Below are 19,265 nucleotides of genomic sequence, written 5' to 3'. Positions count from 1 at the left end.
TTGTATATAGACACCCCTTTTTTCTACTGTGTTGTTGACTTGTTAATTGTTTACTCCATGTGTAACTCTGTTGTCTGTTCACACTGCTATGCTTTATCTTGGCCACGTCGCAGTTGCAAATGAGAACTTGTTCTCAACTAGCCTACCTGGTTAAATAAAGGTGGAAACAAATACAATAAAATAGAAATGGATTCCATTGAAAAATAAGAGCTGGATAAACCTACTAATGGGAAAGTGGACTGAGACTCATGTCAGTCGGTCGTTGTTCTGAGGTAGTTTTTCATATCCGTCTCGAAGGACCATGACAAAGAGAAGGGGGCAACAGACACATGCTTTACCAGTTCTGGTACTTAAGAAGTTGGTGACGATCAACAGAAACCACCAAAGTCACAGCAGTAACACCCCTTCAATCATCACCAACGCCCAGAAGACTGCTTCTATCAGACTGTTAAACAGCCACCACTAACATTGAGTGGCTGCTGCCAACACACTGACTCAACTCCAGCCACTTTAATAATGGGAATTGATGTAAAATATATCACTAGCCACTTTAAACAATGCTACTTAATATAATGTTTACATGCCCTACATTACTTATCTCATATGTATATGTATATACTGTACTCTATATCATATACTGCATCTTTATGTAATACATGTATCACTAGCCACTTTAAACTATGCCACTTTGTTTACATACTCATCTCATATGTATATACTGTACTCGATACCATCTACTGCATCTTGCCTATGCCGCTCTGTACCATCACTCATTCATATATCTTTATGTACATATTCTTTATCCCCTTACACTTGTGTCTATAAGGTAGTAGTTTTGGAATTGTTAGCTAGATTACTCGTTGGTTATTACTGCATTGTCGGAACTAGAAGCACAAGCATTTCGCTACACTCGCAATAACATCTGCTAACCATGTGTATGTGACAAATACAATTTGATTTGATTTTGACTGACAGCACCAGTTGAGGGCAGCCCACAACAGCCCCAGCACACCACCACCGAAGCAGCCTTTGGATTTAAATATATGGTTGGGGGGGGGATTCTCACTGGGGTAAATAAGATCTAAATAAACAGGCTCCGACCAGTGAGCCATTGGATGTTCTTTGTATCTAATTGGCTGTTCGTTGGGAAAACAATGTGTCAATATCACAGTAATTACCAGTGGTTAAAACAAGTCAGGGATGGATCATGATGCAACTTGGAGAGTCCATCCCCTGAAGTCAGAAGTCAAAGCTGCTAATCTGGCTCTCGAGGATCAAGGCACGACAACTGCCAGGATGAAAAACAAACAATTGACGGTGAGCATTTCAGTGACTAGTTACAAGTTACATAGGAGTCTATTGAAATCTCCAGGGGAAAATGCAACACCATTCCCTTCGATCTTACCAAATACTACATGATGAGCAAAGAAAATCAGAGACATTCTTTTGTTTTCCTTCCATTAATGAGAACTCGAGGCCGTCGGATCTTCTGTTGAAAGGCCCTGAGAGGCATTAGCTACTCCACATCAAAATAGCGGAAGGTAGCTCTTCCTGAAGCATCAAATACAGCAAATATAACATGGACACAGCGACCCCTGGGTCACAACTAGTAAGGTCTCTCCTCTGTCAAGGGTTAAAAGAGCAGAATATTGACCAGCAGGAAATACAATGAGCCCCTAGTGTGTAAACCACTACCTCAGGAGCAGATTAAAATAATGGGCAGCCATTAATAACTGTCTGCTGGTCCTCTTCAGCCTATCAGCCAGACAGGCCTGCCACACAGAGCCACACAGACAGGCCAGCCACACAGACAGGCCTGCCACACAGACAGCGACACAGCTCAGGACAGACGGCAGCACAACATGCTGGGTGGAACTATCTGGGGCTGATGGAGAACCTTCAACCCTATGGCGTTGCCTGCACTTGCTTCACAAAGGAGGGACAATACATTGATTAAAGCATTGTGTTTCTGGGATGCTATGTCAAGGAGTGTATTTCTTACGGAATTGCACAATAGAGATTGTGGCTATAACCCTGCATTTTTTGTTGTTGTTGAGTGAAGCGAGAGGGGTGAAATATGATGTGATAGCCCCAGTCACTCATAGTTTTCTTTTTGAGTTTTGGAAACATTGGAAAAGTTCAATAAAGTTTGTATTTTTGTAACAAACTGGATGCTCGACTTTAATTTAATGTGCCCTATATTTGTTTTTGACACTCCGAATTAAACCCAGATTGAGGTGGCTGCCCTGCCAAAATTGTACTGGCATCCTGGCACAGCACAGCCAATTCACACCGGGAGTGTGAAATGGGTCATTCCACCAATTCTGTGACTTTTTGAGAAGTGTTAACTTGGTAAAAAAATAATAATATTTGATTTCACATGTTAATTAACATTCTGTGATAAAGAGCTCATGTTCAACTTCATAACAAAAATGTTTTCCCATCTCAAGAAGTTGAATAAAAAAGGACTAAGGGTAAGTGCCAAATAAAGTAACAGGATTGACCAAAACAGGGTTGACGATTTCATCATAAATCAGCCATAAATTCCCTTGTGACTGGAGCAATGGAAGCTTGTTGTGTGCAACAGGGAGGGGCAATTGAATTCAAGCCAACGAGTTCAGATTGTTAAGACATATGCAGCCTGTCTGTCTATCTATGGGTAACATGGTTAATGTGTTATGCTTTTCCCACTCAGTTTTTCACCAGAGAAATGGGAAAAAGGAGTAGAACCAGCTCACTTGCTTTTAAACTGATTTGACTATTAATGTTCCATGTTTCTTTAGATTTTTTTTTTTAATGAGTAGTTTCACCATATTAAAATGAGAGTTGAGTTCACGTAACACGGTTGACTTTAAAATGAGGGTCAGATGTAAATGAATCGCTAATCACAAATGAATAACAATCTCCAGAAATGACTTTGTGAAAGCAAATAAATAACTAGGGCTCTACAATTATGGTGAAAACTTGGAGACATTTTGGGGATAAGTGAGGTAAGATCTCCCTAGATGTAATTGCATTCTCCTTGTGGTCTATATTAAAGAGCACTTCATTTAATATGACAGGCTTTTAAAATTAAATATTGGTGCAAATGTTCTACTTAAAATATCAAATGGACGCCAAATACACTCATTTAGTGGAATGACCCAAATATGCACAAGGGGCCTAGACCAAAAGCATCAATCTATTTATTCATATTATGCCGCAGTTAATTCGCCGTGACCCATTTGCTTGTCAAGCGGCTTGCCGTTGAGGACCCACAAGGCTCTCTAATATGGCGGGACAAGATAAATGTGCACTATTTGCATGAATACTTCTGTTTATTTCCTCTTGATCACCTTTTAATGTTGGGAGTAGGTGTCTTTCACGTGGAATAAGACTGTTAATTAAAGTCATTTTTATTTCCCATCATTTCCAAACATAGCTGAAGCAAACGGAGGAATAATCATTTTGAGGGTATTATTTGCCATTCCTGGAGTACCCCTTTGGGTGCTACATTGGAACCAGTTAAGTGTTATTGTACTTTTGGACATAAAACAAATAACCCTTTTGTAGGGCAGCTGGTGCAGAGCAAGCACATTCTCTGAATGATACACATTGATGTGCAGTGAGGTTGCAAGGTCAGTGAGTCTAGAGGAAGCCAGGCCAAAAAAGTGATGTCCAATGAGATAGCATTCATCCAGACATGCTCGATGAGACCACATTCCCGAAAGACATTAGGCTAGAGCAGCCAGAAGATGGTGCTGTGCCCTATCCTAGAAGCACAGAGCAGCCTTTTAAAACGAGATTCCATTGTTTCAAATTGTATTCCACTGGTTTGTTTGATTGAGAACGGGCTGGCTAGCACATAACGACATTTTAACCACAAGAAGTAATACGGTTCATTCCGTTCCCTTAATGGTCTGTCGGCAATAGCATTAGGGGTTTGCGATTGCATTTGTGCACTTCTCATTTCCATGGTCCATATACCCACTGTAATGTATGGCTGGCTGGCTAATGATTGGTTTAGGTAATAGAAACAGTAAGCCATTCTCCTCAGAATAATGTTTTGAAATTAATTGGAGCCAGCGAAACATGCACTGGACGTCAGGTGAGTTCCCAGCTTCTCAGTGATCTAATAGTCCAGCATGAAGCAACCTAGATGAATAGGCCCGCAGACGAACGTCTACCTGCTATTCGTCGTCCACTTAGGAAAATCCTGACCAGCAGATTATTTTATATCAATGTGTTGGGATTTGCACATGGCCATGAATTATCGGCATATACTGTACTGTAGGCCTTACACAAGCCCTAACGTAAGACCTGTCCCTGGAAGAGCTGGACACAAAGTGGTTAGAGGTCTGCGCTGCCACAGTCATGTAAACGAATCGCACAAGGTTGGCGATATGAAGGGCTTTCAGACTCTCTCACATTAGGAGGACAGTTTGTCCTACACCAACCGTCTCCTTTAGTTCGCCCTCTATAAGTTGTCCTGACGTGCAGCCCTTGCTGGTTTCTCTCACACGCCGAGACTGTGCCGTCAGCACTACTATCTCTATCGGTCTGTCCCCTGTGCAACAAGTCAAAATGGCCTCTATACTCCCCACGGGATTGATTGGCGTAGTCGAGCAACAAACATCAGACGTGCTCTATATCCATTAGTTCCAGTGTCAGGGTTAATTTTGCCCGGGTGCTTAAAAAAAAAGAAATAGCAGCGACTGTGATATTATCAATCCAGACAACGCTGGCACAGGCCAATACGTCTCCACAACAACTCTGCTTGATGCATTAGAATGAACAAGACACAGAGATGGACTTTTTCCACTTGAACAATGAATAAAACCTTGCATCATTGGTACGGCAGGGTGAAAGTTTGAATACGGGAACAAGGCATACGTCTTCCCGTCAAACGGAAGAGTTTATGCATCACAGAACAGCCCGACTCTGTGATCAAACTGAGTCCAAACGAATGGGAGGATAGGCGTATCGATGGATCATTACATAAGCCCCAATGGTATGGCGACGTGCGCATGCCAAATCCTAGATCTGAATGTAGATGAACAGGGAAAAGGAAGGCTAATAAACAGACGACTCAATTCGTCTATACCACAAAGAGATGTCTTTCCTGACAAAGTTTATATCATTGTTTACCCACTGGGCACATACGTCAATTTAACGCCTATTCCATGTTGGCTGAAACGTAATTTGATTGAAAAGACGTGGACACGACTTTGATTCGGCCAGTGTGTGCCCAGTGGGTAATGATTATAGAGGACAATGTGATTCCCCTCTGAAGTGAGGAATGTATGTCCAGTATGTATTTTCCGCGCACTCGTGATCCAATGTGGTCCTTATTCAGCCAACAACACTGTTTTCCATATGTGCCAAGGCTGTTTTGTGGATCACCAACATTCAGTATGTATGACATGATATCCATGCAGTGAACCCATCCACTCAGAACTGTACTGTTTCAACAATGAGAGAAAGCAAGGCACAAAGACATGTCCTTTCAAGGACACACTGAATGATACACCTTGCTTGCAATAAGAGAGCTGGGAGTGTATTATATATCTCGTTTATCCTCATGATAAACTAGCCTGTCACTGCCATACAGATCTCCATGCCAACTCAACTGCAACTTGCACCATTGAAACACATTGATTGGTAACATTTGACTTGACACCCAGTGTCGTAACATGTTATGACACCATAATAACCATGTCGTATATGTCATAACAGCTGACATAACTTGTCATAGCCTGTCATAACATGGTGATAACACTGTCATGACCCATATATGTACACCTGTTGTGACATATATTCTGTTCATTTATAGCTGGTTATGACACCTTATGAACGTCTGGCGACCCAAAGGTTGTGTGTTCGAATCTCATCACGGACAAATTTAGCATGTTGGCTAATTGGCAACGTTGCAAGTGCTTACTACTTTGTAGCTACTTTGCAACTACTTAGCATGTTAGCTAACCATTCCCCATAACCTTAACCCTTTAACCTAACTCCTAGCTTAACACCTAGAGCTAGCTACCATTAGCGTTAGCCACCTAGTTAACGTGAGCTACAAGAAATTGGAATTGGTAACATATCATACGTTAGCAAATGTTGTACCATATTGTACGCTTTGCAAATTCGTAATGTACAAACTGCAATTCATAACATATCATACGGAATGGAAGATGGGATCCACAAATGAATACATCCCATACTAAATGTAATATATCATACTAAATGGAGTGTCTCGGATTTACATACAGAATTATAAGAAATGCTCTGAGACCACGTTGTAAAGAAATACATGGGGTCATTTAACGGTTCATTCTCCTCTTTTGCTTTCCTCGCTGTATATTACAAGCAGCTAGTCTGCTTGAATTACACCTACAGCGGGAGATGTGTTGACAGTCAGACCCGGGGGGGTCAAATAGAGCGTGAGAATTACATCAACAAATGCTCAACACACATTTGAACATTATTCTGAGCCCAATGTCACTGAAGCAGATGTACCCAAGATTCCACGAACTAAGCATTATTAGGCCCAGAGAACGAGAGCGACTATAACACCTATTTTTGTTCACCATGCATTATAGTTGTCCTGTAAACTCTCTGATTGTGCCCACCACACCCTCCCCGTTGGTCTGATAGTGCTGTGCATAGCTCTTTAGTTAATGGCTACCACCATGTTAATTGGGACCATTTATCTTATTTTGTCCCTGGACAACAGTAGGTCTGCAATTTATCATCTCCCCTCCTCTCTCTTCTTATATGCAGAGGTAGAACTTTCCAAACTTTTGGCGTGTGATCAGCATACTGTTCTACGCAACGGACCCGTACGATTCTTCATTACACATCCCATGTTGAATCTGACCAATGTCATGGTCTTTCATATTAGATGTTGTCTTGTGTCTATAGAGACATACACATCATGTCGGAAGTCTATTCATCATGAAGACTATTTTGGCTACTTTGAGTTATTAATGTAATGAATAGTTTAATATCTACAATTCTATCGATATATATGCCCCACCCAGTCGGTAGGCTAAAATGAGATTATCCAATGCTGGGAATAGGACCCACAGCCACTTTGGTTCATAATTGACCGCCCAGAGAGCCCGATAAACACCCCGGCTGCTGGTCCTCCCTTCGACTGTGGGTTCGTATGCCTTTTACCATGTTTTGACAAGCCGCTGTGGGTATCCATCAAGAGATCCCGACCAAACCCACTCGGTTTAGCGACAGTATTCGTTTCACTCTAGCCTATATTTTATATCATATTTCTACCTCTCTGCGCTGATGGCGAGCAAGCGGGCGAATACGGTACAGCAAGGGTGCGCACGGGAAGGCAAACCGTAGACGGCGAGTGGAAGACACGATGTGTTGATGGGATTGAACTGCAAGCTGCACTATATCTCTCTTGGATGGTGTTTTTTTTTAGCCTCCATTCTACGGATTTTTTTGGAAGCTAAAACAAATTCTTGCGTGTATGCGACACGGTCTTCGTTCACCTTCGCTGTGTGGGTTGTGTGCTGCGTATTCTGATATGACGAGAGACTGAAGAACGTGCAGATTTCTAACTGACGGTGGCGGCATGAATAAATATACACGTTCATACAGCAGCAGCATCCGCCTACCTTACAGGATACAAAACCAGACGCTTGTGCTCGTGATTCCTCGGTTTTTACACATCATTCTGTGACCTGCAACGGGGACCGCTATGAACGGACCTGCTGATAAAGACGCTCTACTCATGTTTTTACCATCCGGTGATGTATTTGCCAATGATTGTCGCGCCTTGGAATAATGAAGATAAGATCAACTTTACTTTGGCTTTGTGATGGGTGCATTTTTATGATCAATAGGCTACGTAAAAGTAACGCAACATCTGTGTCATTTTAGTGTAGATTCTGGCATTTTTCGTTATTTCACATCCACAGATTTAGTGCGGATTACGCAAACACAGTGGCGTTTATTAGAAACCCTTCGTTTTCTTTGTGAATGTGAGATATTGAAAAAGAGAACAACATCAAACGCATGTGCTATGACTGTCATAACCAATACATGCTAATGTGATGTGCACATTCTTGGTCTCATTGCCAAACGCGATTGCTACATTTGAAAGGTAACCTTTACCTATGCAGGTCCAATCGATTGCACGATAAGGAGAGTCGTGGCAATCAGTTTGTCACAAGGGTGCGTTTTTCAGCCCCTCATATCAACTTTTACACATGAAACAAGGACACATAGGGGAGCTTTCCAACGGAGAGGGTGTGAAAGTGGAGTGTTGTACAACAATTGTAACCTATAGCCTACTGCTGAATAAATTAAGGCAATCATAAAGAAATACTGATTCAATGGTTTTCCGAAAGTTGCCCGGTGTGTCAGCATCGGGCATGGGTCTTCGCCTATCCCAGAAATTCGTCTTTCTACTTTTTCTCTCGGGCTTGGTAACTCTGTGTTTCGGGGCCTTATTCTTCTTACCCGACTCTGTCCGTTTGAAACGTATTTTTCTCTCAAAGACGGAGAGCCAACCAGTAACGGTAGGGTCTGAGAATGATGTGAGGGAGCATCTTAAGAAGGGAGCAAAGGACCCAGAACATCTCCGGGGAATCACCTCGGCCAAAGGGGAGACGAGCACAAAACTCAAAGCCTTGAGCCGCAAGCCCTCTGTCACCAATGAGGCTAAAACTGATAAGAAAGACGCTGGCGGGGAAGCGTTGGAGGACATGACGCTGTCGAGGTCTAAAACGGAGTCGGCTTCTAAGGATGAGAAAGTGACCTCGTCTTCTAACCAGGGTGCCAACACGGATACTTCTTTCGATTACAACAAGTTTAAAAAATGTCTGCTAAAGCCGCCCTTGGGGATCGAACATGGCAAGCCGAGCGACCCTCAGACCCTTCAGCGTCGGGAGAAAGTCAAGGAGGTAAGATGATAAGCAGTCACAGTTAATACAGTTATCTTACACAACAGCTGGGGGATCCCAGTCCTAAACCGCCAAGGCATTGCACACCAATTGTCACAATAAGAAATGCCACTGCAATGTAATATACAAGTCATCAACATGTGCATAATTCAGCATCGGAGCTGCCTTCGAAAAGAGGGTTTTTGATGTGGCCACTGGACAGAAGGAGGGTTCACCTCCCAATAATATTGAAAAGATGGTCCAAACATGCTCTCTGTGATCTCTGATAAGGTTTTAGGCTAGACATCTTACAATCACACAAATCGTCAGTCACTATGCAAAATTATATGCATAATTGTTAGTGCATAACACACTGGTTGTAGATATCAAATCAAATGTATTTATAACGCCCTTCGTACATCAGCTGATATCTCAAAGGGCTGTACAGAAACCCAGCCTAAACCCCCTAACGGCAAGCAATGCAGGTGTAGAAGCAATGCATATGAGGCATTGAGGATAATGAAGATGATTTTAGGGGCAAACACACACACAGCACTGTCTGCACACACACTGCTATTATGTTTGCATAACCAACTTGCTCTGGGCAGACTGCTACAGGACTACCTCCAGGGGTATGGCATCAGCCTCCTGTTGTTCAGCTCTGGGAAGTCCAGTAATACCTGAGAGGGAGAGCGTATGTCTGTACTGTGTCACACATCCTCACTGACTCAGGGGAGAGAGCAGAGGAGACAGGGGAGAGGGGAGAGAGCAGAGGAGACAGGGGAGAGAGCAGAGGAGACAGGGAGGGAGCAGAGGAGGCAGGGGAGAGAGCGGAGGAGACAGGGGAGAGAGCAGAGGAGACAGGGGAGAGAGCAGAGGAGACAGGGGAGAGAGCAGAGGAGACAGGGGAGAGAGCAGAGGAGACAGGGGAGAGAGCAGAGGAGACAGGGGAGAGAGAGCAGAGGAGACAGGGGAGCAGAGCAGGGAGACAGGGGAGAGAGCAGAGGAGGCAGGGGAGAGAGCAGAGGAGACAGGGGAGAGAGCAGAGGAGACAGGGGAGAGAGCAGAGGAGACAGGGGAGAGAGCAGAGGAGGCAGGGGAGAGAGCAGAGGAGACAGGGGAGAGCAGCAGAGGAGGCAGGGGGAGAGCAGAGGAGACAGGGGAGAGAGCAGAGGAGACAGGGGGAGAGAGCAGAGGAGACAGGGGAGAGAGCAGAGGAGACAGGGGAGAGCAGAGGAGACAGGGGAGGCAGGGAGGCAGGGGAGAGAGCAGAGGAGACAGGGGAGAGAGCAGAGGAGACAGGGGAGAGAGCAGAGGAGACAGGGGAGAGAGCAGAGGAGGCAGGGGAGAGAGCAGAGGAGACAGGGGAGAGAGCAGCAGAGGGGGGCAGGGGGAGAGCAGAGGAGACAGGGGAGAGAGCAGAGGAGGCAGGGGAGAGAGCAGAGGAGACAGGGGAGAGAGCAGAGGAGACAGGGGAGAGAGCAGAGGAGACATAGGAGAGAGCAGAGGAGACATGGGAGAGAGCAGAGGAGGCAGGGGAGAGAGCAGAGGAGACAGGGGAGAGAGCAGAGGAGGCAGGGGAGAGAGCAGAGGAGACAGGGGAGAGAGCAGAGGAGACAGGGGAGAGAGCAGAGGAGACAGGGGAGAGAGCAGAGGAGACAGGGGAGAGAGCAGAGGAGGCAGGGGAGAGAGCAGGGGAGGCAGGGGAGAGAGCAGGGGAGGCAGGGGAGAGAGCAGAAGAGGCAGGGGAGAGAGCAGAGGAGACAGGGGAGAGAGCAGAGGAGGCAGGGGATAGAGCAGAGGAGACAGGGGAGAGAGCAGAGGAGACAGGGGAGAGAGCAGAGGAGACAGGGGAGGGAGCAGAGGAGACAGGGGAGAGAGCAGAGGAGGCAGGGGAGAGAGCAGAGGAGACAGGGGAGAGAGCAGAGGAGACAGGGGAGAGAGCAGAGGAGACAGGGGAGAGAGCAGAGGAGACAGGGGAGAGAGCAGAAGAGGCAGGGGAGAGAGCAGAGGAGACAGGGGAGAGGGCAGAGGAGGCAGGGGATAGTGTTGGGACAAACAGGAAGTGGATGACTTTGGGACATTTCATGTGACGGATGTGGCATGTTGTCATTTGGTCATGTGGTTAAGTGATAACCAACAGTCCCACACCATGGTCACTAACCTGTTTGTCCTAGTATTGAATCAGCGGGAACGTCCTGACTTATTTCTACAGCTTTGATAGCACTCTTAGAAAGTGAATGTCAATGTGACATTTTACAATTATATTTTGCTGAGATAGGCAAGGTTTCTGCCTGGAGGTCATTGAGTATAGGCCCACTGACCTGGAAGGAAGGGATTTCCACTGCATCCTCCCAAACATTTGTGTCCACTCTAGTCTAGTGTATGTTTCAGTTGCACTGCCTTGAATGAAGCACTGAATGAAACATCCCCCCCCCCCCCAAAAAAAAACCCACAGTGCTTTAGAAAAGCATAGAGGTTAACAACTCTCTGGCTGGTTCTAGTGCCAGGCTATCTACAGGATAGTGTTGTGCATGGGTCCCCAATTACATTCAGCTGTGGGCCGATTCTTCCTTGAGCTGATGGTCGTTGGGCCGGAACGTAGTTATAAATCATTTGTACAGTGCAAATTGACTCCAAGAATCCCAAACGGACATAGTATTTGACAAAAACAGAATCATTTCAAACCTTGATTACGTTGGGATACGATCACATATGCCTCTCTATTTATGCGTGGGAATACTTGGGAAAAGATTTCCTAAATTAAAATCACTTTGAGCTGATTTTGTGGTGATTTGACAGTCTTTTATGTCGAACAGCGTGCCTCATATTGGGGAACCCTGGAGTGGTATCTGTTCTTGCTGTTTCCCATTGTCACATGAGATTCCACAGTTTCAGCCCATTTTGGCAGAGTTCCAGAACCATCATCTCTATTCCTGGTCCCTCGCATTCACAATGCCAATCCCACGGCCGTATCCCAAATGGCACCCTGTTCCCTACATAGTGCACTACTTTTGGCCAGGGACCTATGGGTCCTGGTCAAAAGTAGTGCACCATATAGGGAATAGGGTGCCATTTCAGATGCAGGCCGTGCCTGTGGTTTGTCGGGGTACATAGTCATAGAGATTTAAGATAAACACAAAAACAACATGCATCCAAACCTTTAATATTCCGGGCATTTATGAAGTATGATGAAGAATGAGCAGTAGCAAATTGTCCCCACGGGCTATATTGAGTTGCTGTCTGACTGTGCTGTGGCGGACATTGCAACAGCAGGGCTACAAACACTTGATATTAGAGGGGAAAATAACTTGCTAAGGCAGCGAGAGGTTTGCCTTGTGATCTTATGATCAGCCCAAACCAACGGTTTGCCCGCTCAGCTCATGTCGTGCCAAATGTGAATTGGCTTCAGGTTCTCAAAAAAAATGCAGAGGCGGTAAGTACCCCCCCCCCCCCCCTTTTGTGTGTGCCAACCACCAAGACAGGATGGCACAGGAGACAATGGCAGGTAAATGTTCGAGGGCTCTTCCCTGGCCAGAACTGACATGACGCCTCTAAACAAAGCCAATTGTTCAGGTGTGTGTGCGCTTGCGTGTTTCTGTTTGGACAGACAACCCAGCAAGTCTCCCCTCCCTTTGCTAGTCCTCATCAGGTGGAAATGGCCTCCATTTGGGTCTGTATCCTTCTAACTATCTGATATTCTGCCTCATTGGGATCCTGCTTGGTTTTGGTGCTGCCTCGTTGGCTCTTGGAGAGCTGATATCAGGGAGGGGGCTCTTGGCAGATTACCCCAAGTCTGTTCTAGTCATTGCTGAATCAACAGGAAGTTGACCTCTTCTCTTTTTAAATTGTTCACATCTTCTTTACTTTACCTTCAGACAAGGTTATTAGCCAGTGTAGAAAAGCAGAGTGTAGTTACGGCTCAGGGGGCTGGTGCGGAGGCACGTCAGAACAAACACAATCGTCAGAGCAAACAGAACGTCTGACATGAATCGAGGAATACACACGCACGCACGCACGCACGCACGCACGCACGCACGCACGCACGCACGCACGCACGCACGCACGCACGCACGCACGCACGCACACACACACACACACACACACACACACACACACACACACACACACACACACACACACACACACACACACACACACACACACACACACACACACACATGTACACACACCTCTTTATCTGTCTTATCTTACTGTCTGCACAGCAAACACACGCCAAACATGAAGCAGCTCCTTTTTTAAAGTGTCTCCCTCCCAAAGATTTTCTCTCTTCTCTCTATATATTTTTCTAGAGCTGCATGTGTCGGCACAGGCAAATACAGGCAGTGAATGTGCATGTGCTGGATGTACGACTGCAACGTGAGGACACAATGAATATATGTGTGTGTGTGTGTGATATTTGTATGGGGACACCGTAACACAGTGAAAGGGATCAGCGTCACTGCTTGCTGTTCAGAGTACTGCAGCGGAGGGACAGACACATTGCAGGCTTTCTGTGGCAGAGAGCCCCCCTATGTTGCGATAAGGCTACAGTCCCCCAGGGTTCTGTGTGTGTGCGTGTGCGCGTGCCCATACCCGTGCATGTGGGTGCGTACCTCGGCTTGTGTTTTCACCATGTTGGTTGTCATTTGAATAAGACGTTGGGTAATTGTGTTCTGAAGCCACAACTGTCATAACAAAAGGAAAATCCAAACACTCGTCCAGCATGTAAAGCTTCATCCGCTTTGTCAGACTTGTCTGAGGACGACAGATCATTTAAGGCCAAATCAGTTGCCCTTTTCCGAATGAAAACCCACTCTGAGCGAGTACTTTTGAGGTTATTCTTGAAGTATTCCCACAACCAGCGGAAACATCACGGTGAACAACAAGCACATTGTACCTCATAAAACAGATTGTTTTGTCGTCTCTCACTTCCACCACTGTAGAGTTAATCAGTCTCCCACCCCCTCACAACCCCCCAAAGAAACACCACCAGCCAACTTCTGAAGATATGTTGACTGTCTATCTTCTGAAAACCCTTATGAGTTGTGAAAAAGAAATGGGTGACTGGTTGAATTAGAAGCTCCTGTTAAAAATAGGCCCTGTGTTCTGCTGCTGTCCTCCAACCGGCTGTGGGCGGTGACCTCCCTCAACCTCCTGTTCCTGTCTCCAGCTAAGGGCCAGGTGCACGAGGGGACTTCACCCTGGGCTGGGAAATTGCCGCTTACCGAGCGGGGCCATGCCCCTGTTGGAATATTTTCGAAATCCATCCTTCGTTGTTACCTTCCTTGTTTCCTTCTTGGTTTCCTTTCTTGTTTCCTTGAGGTAAGCACAGGTCTATAATTGATTGGATAGGTATAGCCTAATAAGCAACGTTACCATCCTATATTGCTTTCACCAATCCAACCAATTAGATTTGAGATGACTTCAAGGAAGGTTGGAAAGGAAGGATGCTTTCCCCCCCTCTCTCTCTGCGGGTCTCTGTGGGGGTGGAGGAGCGGGAAATGTTTGTGTTTCGTCACTGGCTCGGTGGAAGAAGTGCAAATGTCAGACGCTGGTGTTGGTTATGTGAGCCCGTTGTTTTCTCTGGCCCGCGCATATGGAGGAGTTTGCAGCTGAGCCCGTTGTGTATTGGAATATTGCGCAAGTCGATAGCAGCCGAGCGTGATATTACAGACACGTCAATGCAATACCTACTCTGCTTGTGTCAGCCTGTGCACAGACAAAGAAACATTTCTGTGACTGAAGCAGAGTACAGTCACGGTGGTTTGAGTAGATGTAAGTCGAACAATGTCAGGTGATGCCCATCCCCACAGGAAAGAGCCCGGGGGGGGGGGGGGGGGGATGAGTGAAGCGAGAGAACAGGAGAGAGGAAAGGAAGAATGGCATTGGAGAGGAGTTGTTAGCTTGCATCCTTTTTGCAATGAAGGCAGTTTTTCTCCCGCTCCCTTTGTACAGAGGGCACTAGCTCCAGGGCAAGTTTCTGTAGGGGCATGCTTTTCAAGAGGTATGTGAGTGTGTTTCCCTCTTAAATAGAGTCACAAGTCCTAGATTACCTTGCCTGTGTGTGTGTGTGTGTGTGTGTGTGTGTGTGTGTGTGTGTGTGTGTGTGTGTGTGTGTGTGTGTGTGTGTGTGTGTTGGGAGTCAGGAAGGGAGCTTCCTCTCTGGATGGAAAATATTATGTTACAGCACATCTTGAATGCCTTAGTCTCGTAAAGCCGATCCTAGGCAACAGTGACTAGGGTCTGGTTTCAGTGATGGACTGTGTTTGCATAGAGCAGGTGTTCCCAAACTGGGGTACGCGTGCCGTCGGGGGTACGCCACATAAACATGTGATTCACATTTGAAAAAGATGGCTAAATAAAGAGCAAAATGATTGATTGTTATTCTTTTGTTATTTGTGCCCTGGTCCTATAAGAGCTCTTTGTCACTTCCCACGAGCCAGGTTGTGACAAACTCACTCATTCTTATGTTTAATAAATGTATCGTATAGTGTGTGTGTGTGTGGCCACAACAAACAAACAACATTTGAGAGTGCGCTGACCCTGGTGCTAGAGGGGGTACGCAGCTTGAGGTTGAATGTTTGAAGGGGAACTATAACAAGTTTGGGAACCACTGGAGGAACTACATCACTGCCTCGGTTACTACTTTATCTGCTTGAATGAAATAGCACATCGTAGCTAGCATGATGGAGACCATTGAGGTACATTTTTTTTGATTGCGTTTCGGAAATGTGGCTAGTTGACATCAACTACCTTCACTAAAACCCTTGCAAAGGTTTTGACTGCAAAGAATGATTTTGAATCGCGACGTTCTGGCATGTCTGCCTTGTGATTCGTTGGGAGAGTTGTCTGTCTGAAGAGGACCCACCTCGGAACAATTCCCCCCCCCCCCCTATTGAAATTGCCAAAAGAGTCTGCAATTGAAACCAGACCCTAGTCACTGTTTCCTCGGGTCAGGGTTTCGAGACTAATTCTGCCTGGCCTCTCTACCAGGGAAGGCACTTTGAGGCTATCATTGGTGCCTCACTGTTTAAGTGAGAGAGTAGCCCACTACTTCATAAACACCAAGTGAAGGGAGGACCTATTTATTACACAACTTATTTTCTCTCAATTCAGGGAGAGGTTTTTTGAGCTCCGAGTGTGTGTGTTGTGGTGGGTGTATTTGTATTAGAGCGTCGTTTAGCTCACATTGGAGTTAAAAGGACTGAGAGTCCAGAAGTCACATACAGCTAGAGGTAGAAAAAAGGGATTTGCTGACGTGGCGGACTTGACCATTTGACCTTTCTACAGATGTGTTGCCAAATGACACAGAAACACTTTTCTGTAGAACATGCTACATTTTGATCTGCCCTCTCCCGCCCCCTCCTCGTCCGGGAAATCAGTTTGTTTGTTGTACTTTTCACATGCAACCCTACTTGTTTACCGTTGCCTGTGTGCTGGGTCACTTTCCAGTAAAAGCAACCTGGTCTTACAGTTCACTCACAGTGTTGGCCTTGTTTTTGGGGCCACAGGACCACAGATTTTGGATTTTACGTTTTGGAAATGACGTTGAAGTAAATTCTGTTTTTGCGTTTTTGTTGTTGTTGTTCTTTAGACTTCCATTTGACTTATTAGACTATTCCTTATTCCCATAAAAGAAACATTGTAATCTCTCTCTCTCCCTCTCGCCCGCTCTCATGTCTGTCTCTCCCAGGTCTATGGCTTCGCTCTCTTCCCTCTTCAGGCAGAGACTTGTCCATGTTGCACACTAACGTGGAAAGGACTAATGAGCACATCTCCCTCCCCTCTGTGTTATTAGCTGCACCCTGTCGCTGCTATTGCTGACATTATTAGCTGCATAGACACCAGAGGAGGCGCGAGAGAGAGTGAGAGTGAGAGAGTGAGAGAGAGAGAGAGTGAGAGAGTGAGAGAGAGAGAGAGAGAGAGAGAGAGAGTGAGAGAGAGAGCGAGAGTGAGAGAGAGAGAGAGAGTGAGAGCGAGAGTGAGAGCGTGAGAGAGAGTGAGAGAGAGAGAGCGAGTGAGAGAGAGAGAGCGAGAGTGAGAGAGAGAGCGAGAGTGAGAGAGAGCGAGAGAGAGAGAGTGAGAGAGAGAGCGAGAGAGAGAGCAAGTGAGAGAGAGAGCGAGAGAGCGAGAGTGAGAGAGAGAGAATGAGAGAGAGAGCGAGAGAGAGAGCGAGAGTGAGAGAGAGATTGAGAGAGAGAGAGCGAGAGTGAGAGAGAGCGAGAGTGAGAGAGAGCGAGAGAGAGAGAGAGTGAGAGAGAGAGCGAGAGAGAGAGCGAGAGAGCGAGAGTGAGAGAGAGAGCGAGAGCGAGAGTGAGAGAGAGATTGAGAGAGAGAGAGAGAGCGAGAGTGAGAGAGAGAGTGTGAGAGAGAGTGTGAGAGAGAGCGTGTGAGAGAGAGAGTGTGTGAGAGAGAGAGTGCGTGAGAGGGAGAGAGTGTGAGAGAGAGAGTGTGAGAGAGAGAGAGTGTGAGAGAGAGAGAGAGTGAGAGAGAGAGAGAGTGAGAGAGATATTGGGAGGAAGTGAGACAAAGCAATGAGACAGAGCAAAAGGGAGAGGGAGAAAATGGACATTTCCCTCCCACTGTGTTGTCAAGGACTGGTTACTGGGTGAGAGGAAAGATGGAGACAGACAGAGTCATACAGGACATGGGATTCTGCCTCTGTGTGTTCTCATACTCGTACAGTTCAACTGTCATGCCACACTGCACATGCTTTCTGACCGCTCAGTTCTCACACAAGCGCCCACGTGTATGCGTGAGTGAGTGAGGGCAGGAACAATACCCAGGCCCTGTTTGCCGCAGGTGGAGTTGACATCTCTACTAGATGCCAAATGAGGCTGCTTTCTTTTTGTCTTCATCTTTAATTAAAAAATGTAATACATTTAGATTTATTTAACTAGGCAAGTCAGTTAAGAACAAATTCTTATTTACAATGACGGCCTACCAAGGAACAATGGGATAACCGCCATTTTCAGGGGCAGAACTACAGATTTTTACCTTGTCAGCTCGGGGATTCAATCCAGCAACCTTTCGGTTACTGGCCTAATGCTCTAACCACTGGGTTACCTGCCGCACAGGCTATATTCTCCCTCCTGCCCCTGTAAATGCCAGAAAGGGAAATGAAGAGAGGTAGAGGGAGAGAATGAGTGTTAAGTGGCCCAGTTTTAACCCCCGGCCCCATCCCCAGCTTTTATTCCTGTCTAATTGGTCAGAAACAAGATGTGTGTAAATCTGGCACATCTCTGAACAGCGCAGGTCAAAGAGGAGACACTAGAGAGGGCCAGGCTCGCCAGTCCCCATAACTCTCTCTCACTCTCCCTTCCTGCTTGTCCTCTACCTGTGTCTCTCTCTTTCCCTCTCTCCCCTGTCCTCTTACCATGTCTCTCTTTTTGGGTCTTTTAGATCTGTCACAGCGACAGTTCTGATACCACAATGGACAACAACTAGGCTAAACTTCTGTTCCGTGATATTTTCAACGGGTCTGCCATCTATACCATATGTTATTACTGTAGTAAGTCATATTCTAGAAATCATTCATCCATACAGCTCAAGCATCTTGCCCAAGGACACACAAAGACGCTTTCAGGTCAGAGTAGAAGCTGTATTCCTGTTGAATGAGCCTATTCTCTTAGAAACCAGGTCTGTGAGTAAGTCAGGTTATAAGGGCCTCTATGGGGAAATACAGTATGCAGTGCTGTGCGGACAATACTAGTTTCTTATAGCTACAGTGTCTTCTGTCTCGATCTCCAATTCTACATTGTGTGACACGGTTCCGTTAACGAGGAACAAGGAAATGGATAACGCCAGTCCACCCGAGCGTTTCCGGAGCGATTTTCACCTCGGTCAACATTGGTTGGGAATTAGCCCTTTAATTAACTGGCCACTTAGAAGGCCGTCGTGGCCAGATGAGGTCATATTTGTTCATTATAATCACAATTAAGCTCTTAATCAAACAGAGGTAATGCTACTCTGTTACTCATTAGGGACCGTAGCACAGATTCCCCTTTCTTCCATTGAGTTTGCATGATTGGTTCGGGAAAGGCAATTTCCAATTCTCTGCCTGCCGTGTCCGTCTAAAAAGAAAACAAACAAGAAATAAACAGCCTCGATAAGCGACTAACAATTGTTTATGTGTGTGTGTGTGTGTGTGTGTGTGTCTGTTCGAGCCAGATTGCGGATCGTTAATTACACTCTAAGTGTATGTGACAAGGGGCAGAACCTCGGTTCTCTAACATCAATGGAAGGGAAGGAGTATGAGAAACTAACATTTTACTAGCTGGGGTTATTCACAGTGAGGTTTGTATCTTTGATGGTTTTTGGCTCCCGAGTGGCGCAGCGGTCTAAGGCACTGCATCTCAGTGCTAGAGGTGTCAC

The 19,265-nt window shown here is 45.9% G+C and overlaps 1 protein-coding gene across 1 annotated transcript; it reads left to right on the top strand.

Moving 5' to 3' along the window:
• Positions 1-7,090: 7,090 nt before the first annotated feature.
• On the top strand, positions 7,091-8,940 carry LOC124017315 (mannosyl-oligosaccharide 1,2-alpha-mannosidase IC-like). The gene has a single exon (XM_046332570.1). It carries the CDS (start codon positions 8,340-8,342, stop codon positions 8,916-8,918), a length of 579 nt encoding a protein of 192 aa, XP_046188526.1. The 5' UTR covers positions 7,091-8,339; the 3' UTR covers positions 8,919-8,940.
• Positions 8,941-19,265: the final 10,325 nt, after the last annotated feature.

This window comes from Oncorhynchus gorbuscha, unplaced genomic scaffold (assembly GCF_021184085.1).
Source record: "Oncorhynchus gorbuscha isolate QuinsamMale2020 ecotype Even-year unplaced genomic scaffold, OgorEven_v1.0 Un_scaffold_177:::fragment_2:::debris, whole genome shotgun sequence".
In the NCBI taxonomy this organism is placed as follows: domain Eukaryota; kingdom Metazoa; phylum Chordata; class Actinopteri; order Salmoniformes; family Salmonidae; genus Oncorhynchus; species Oncorhynchus gorbuscha.
Note: the sequence above shows the minus strand (reverse complement) of the source record. Positions and strands in the feature narration are given on the sequence as shown.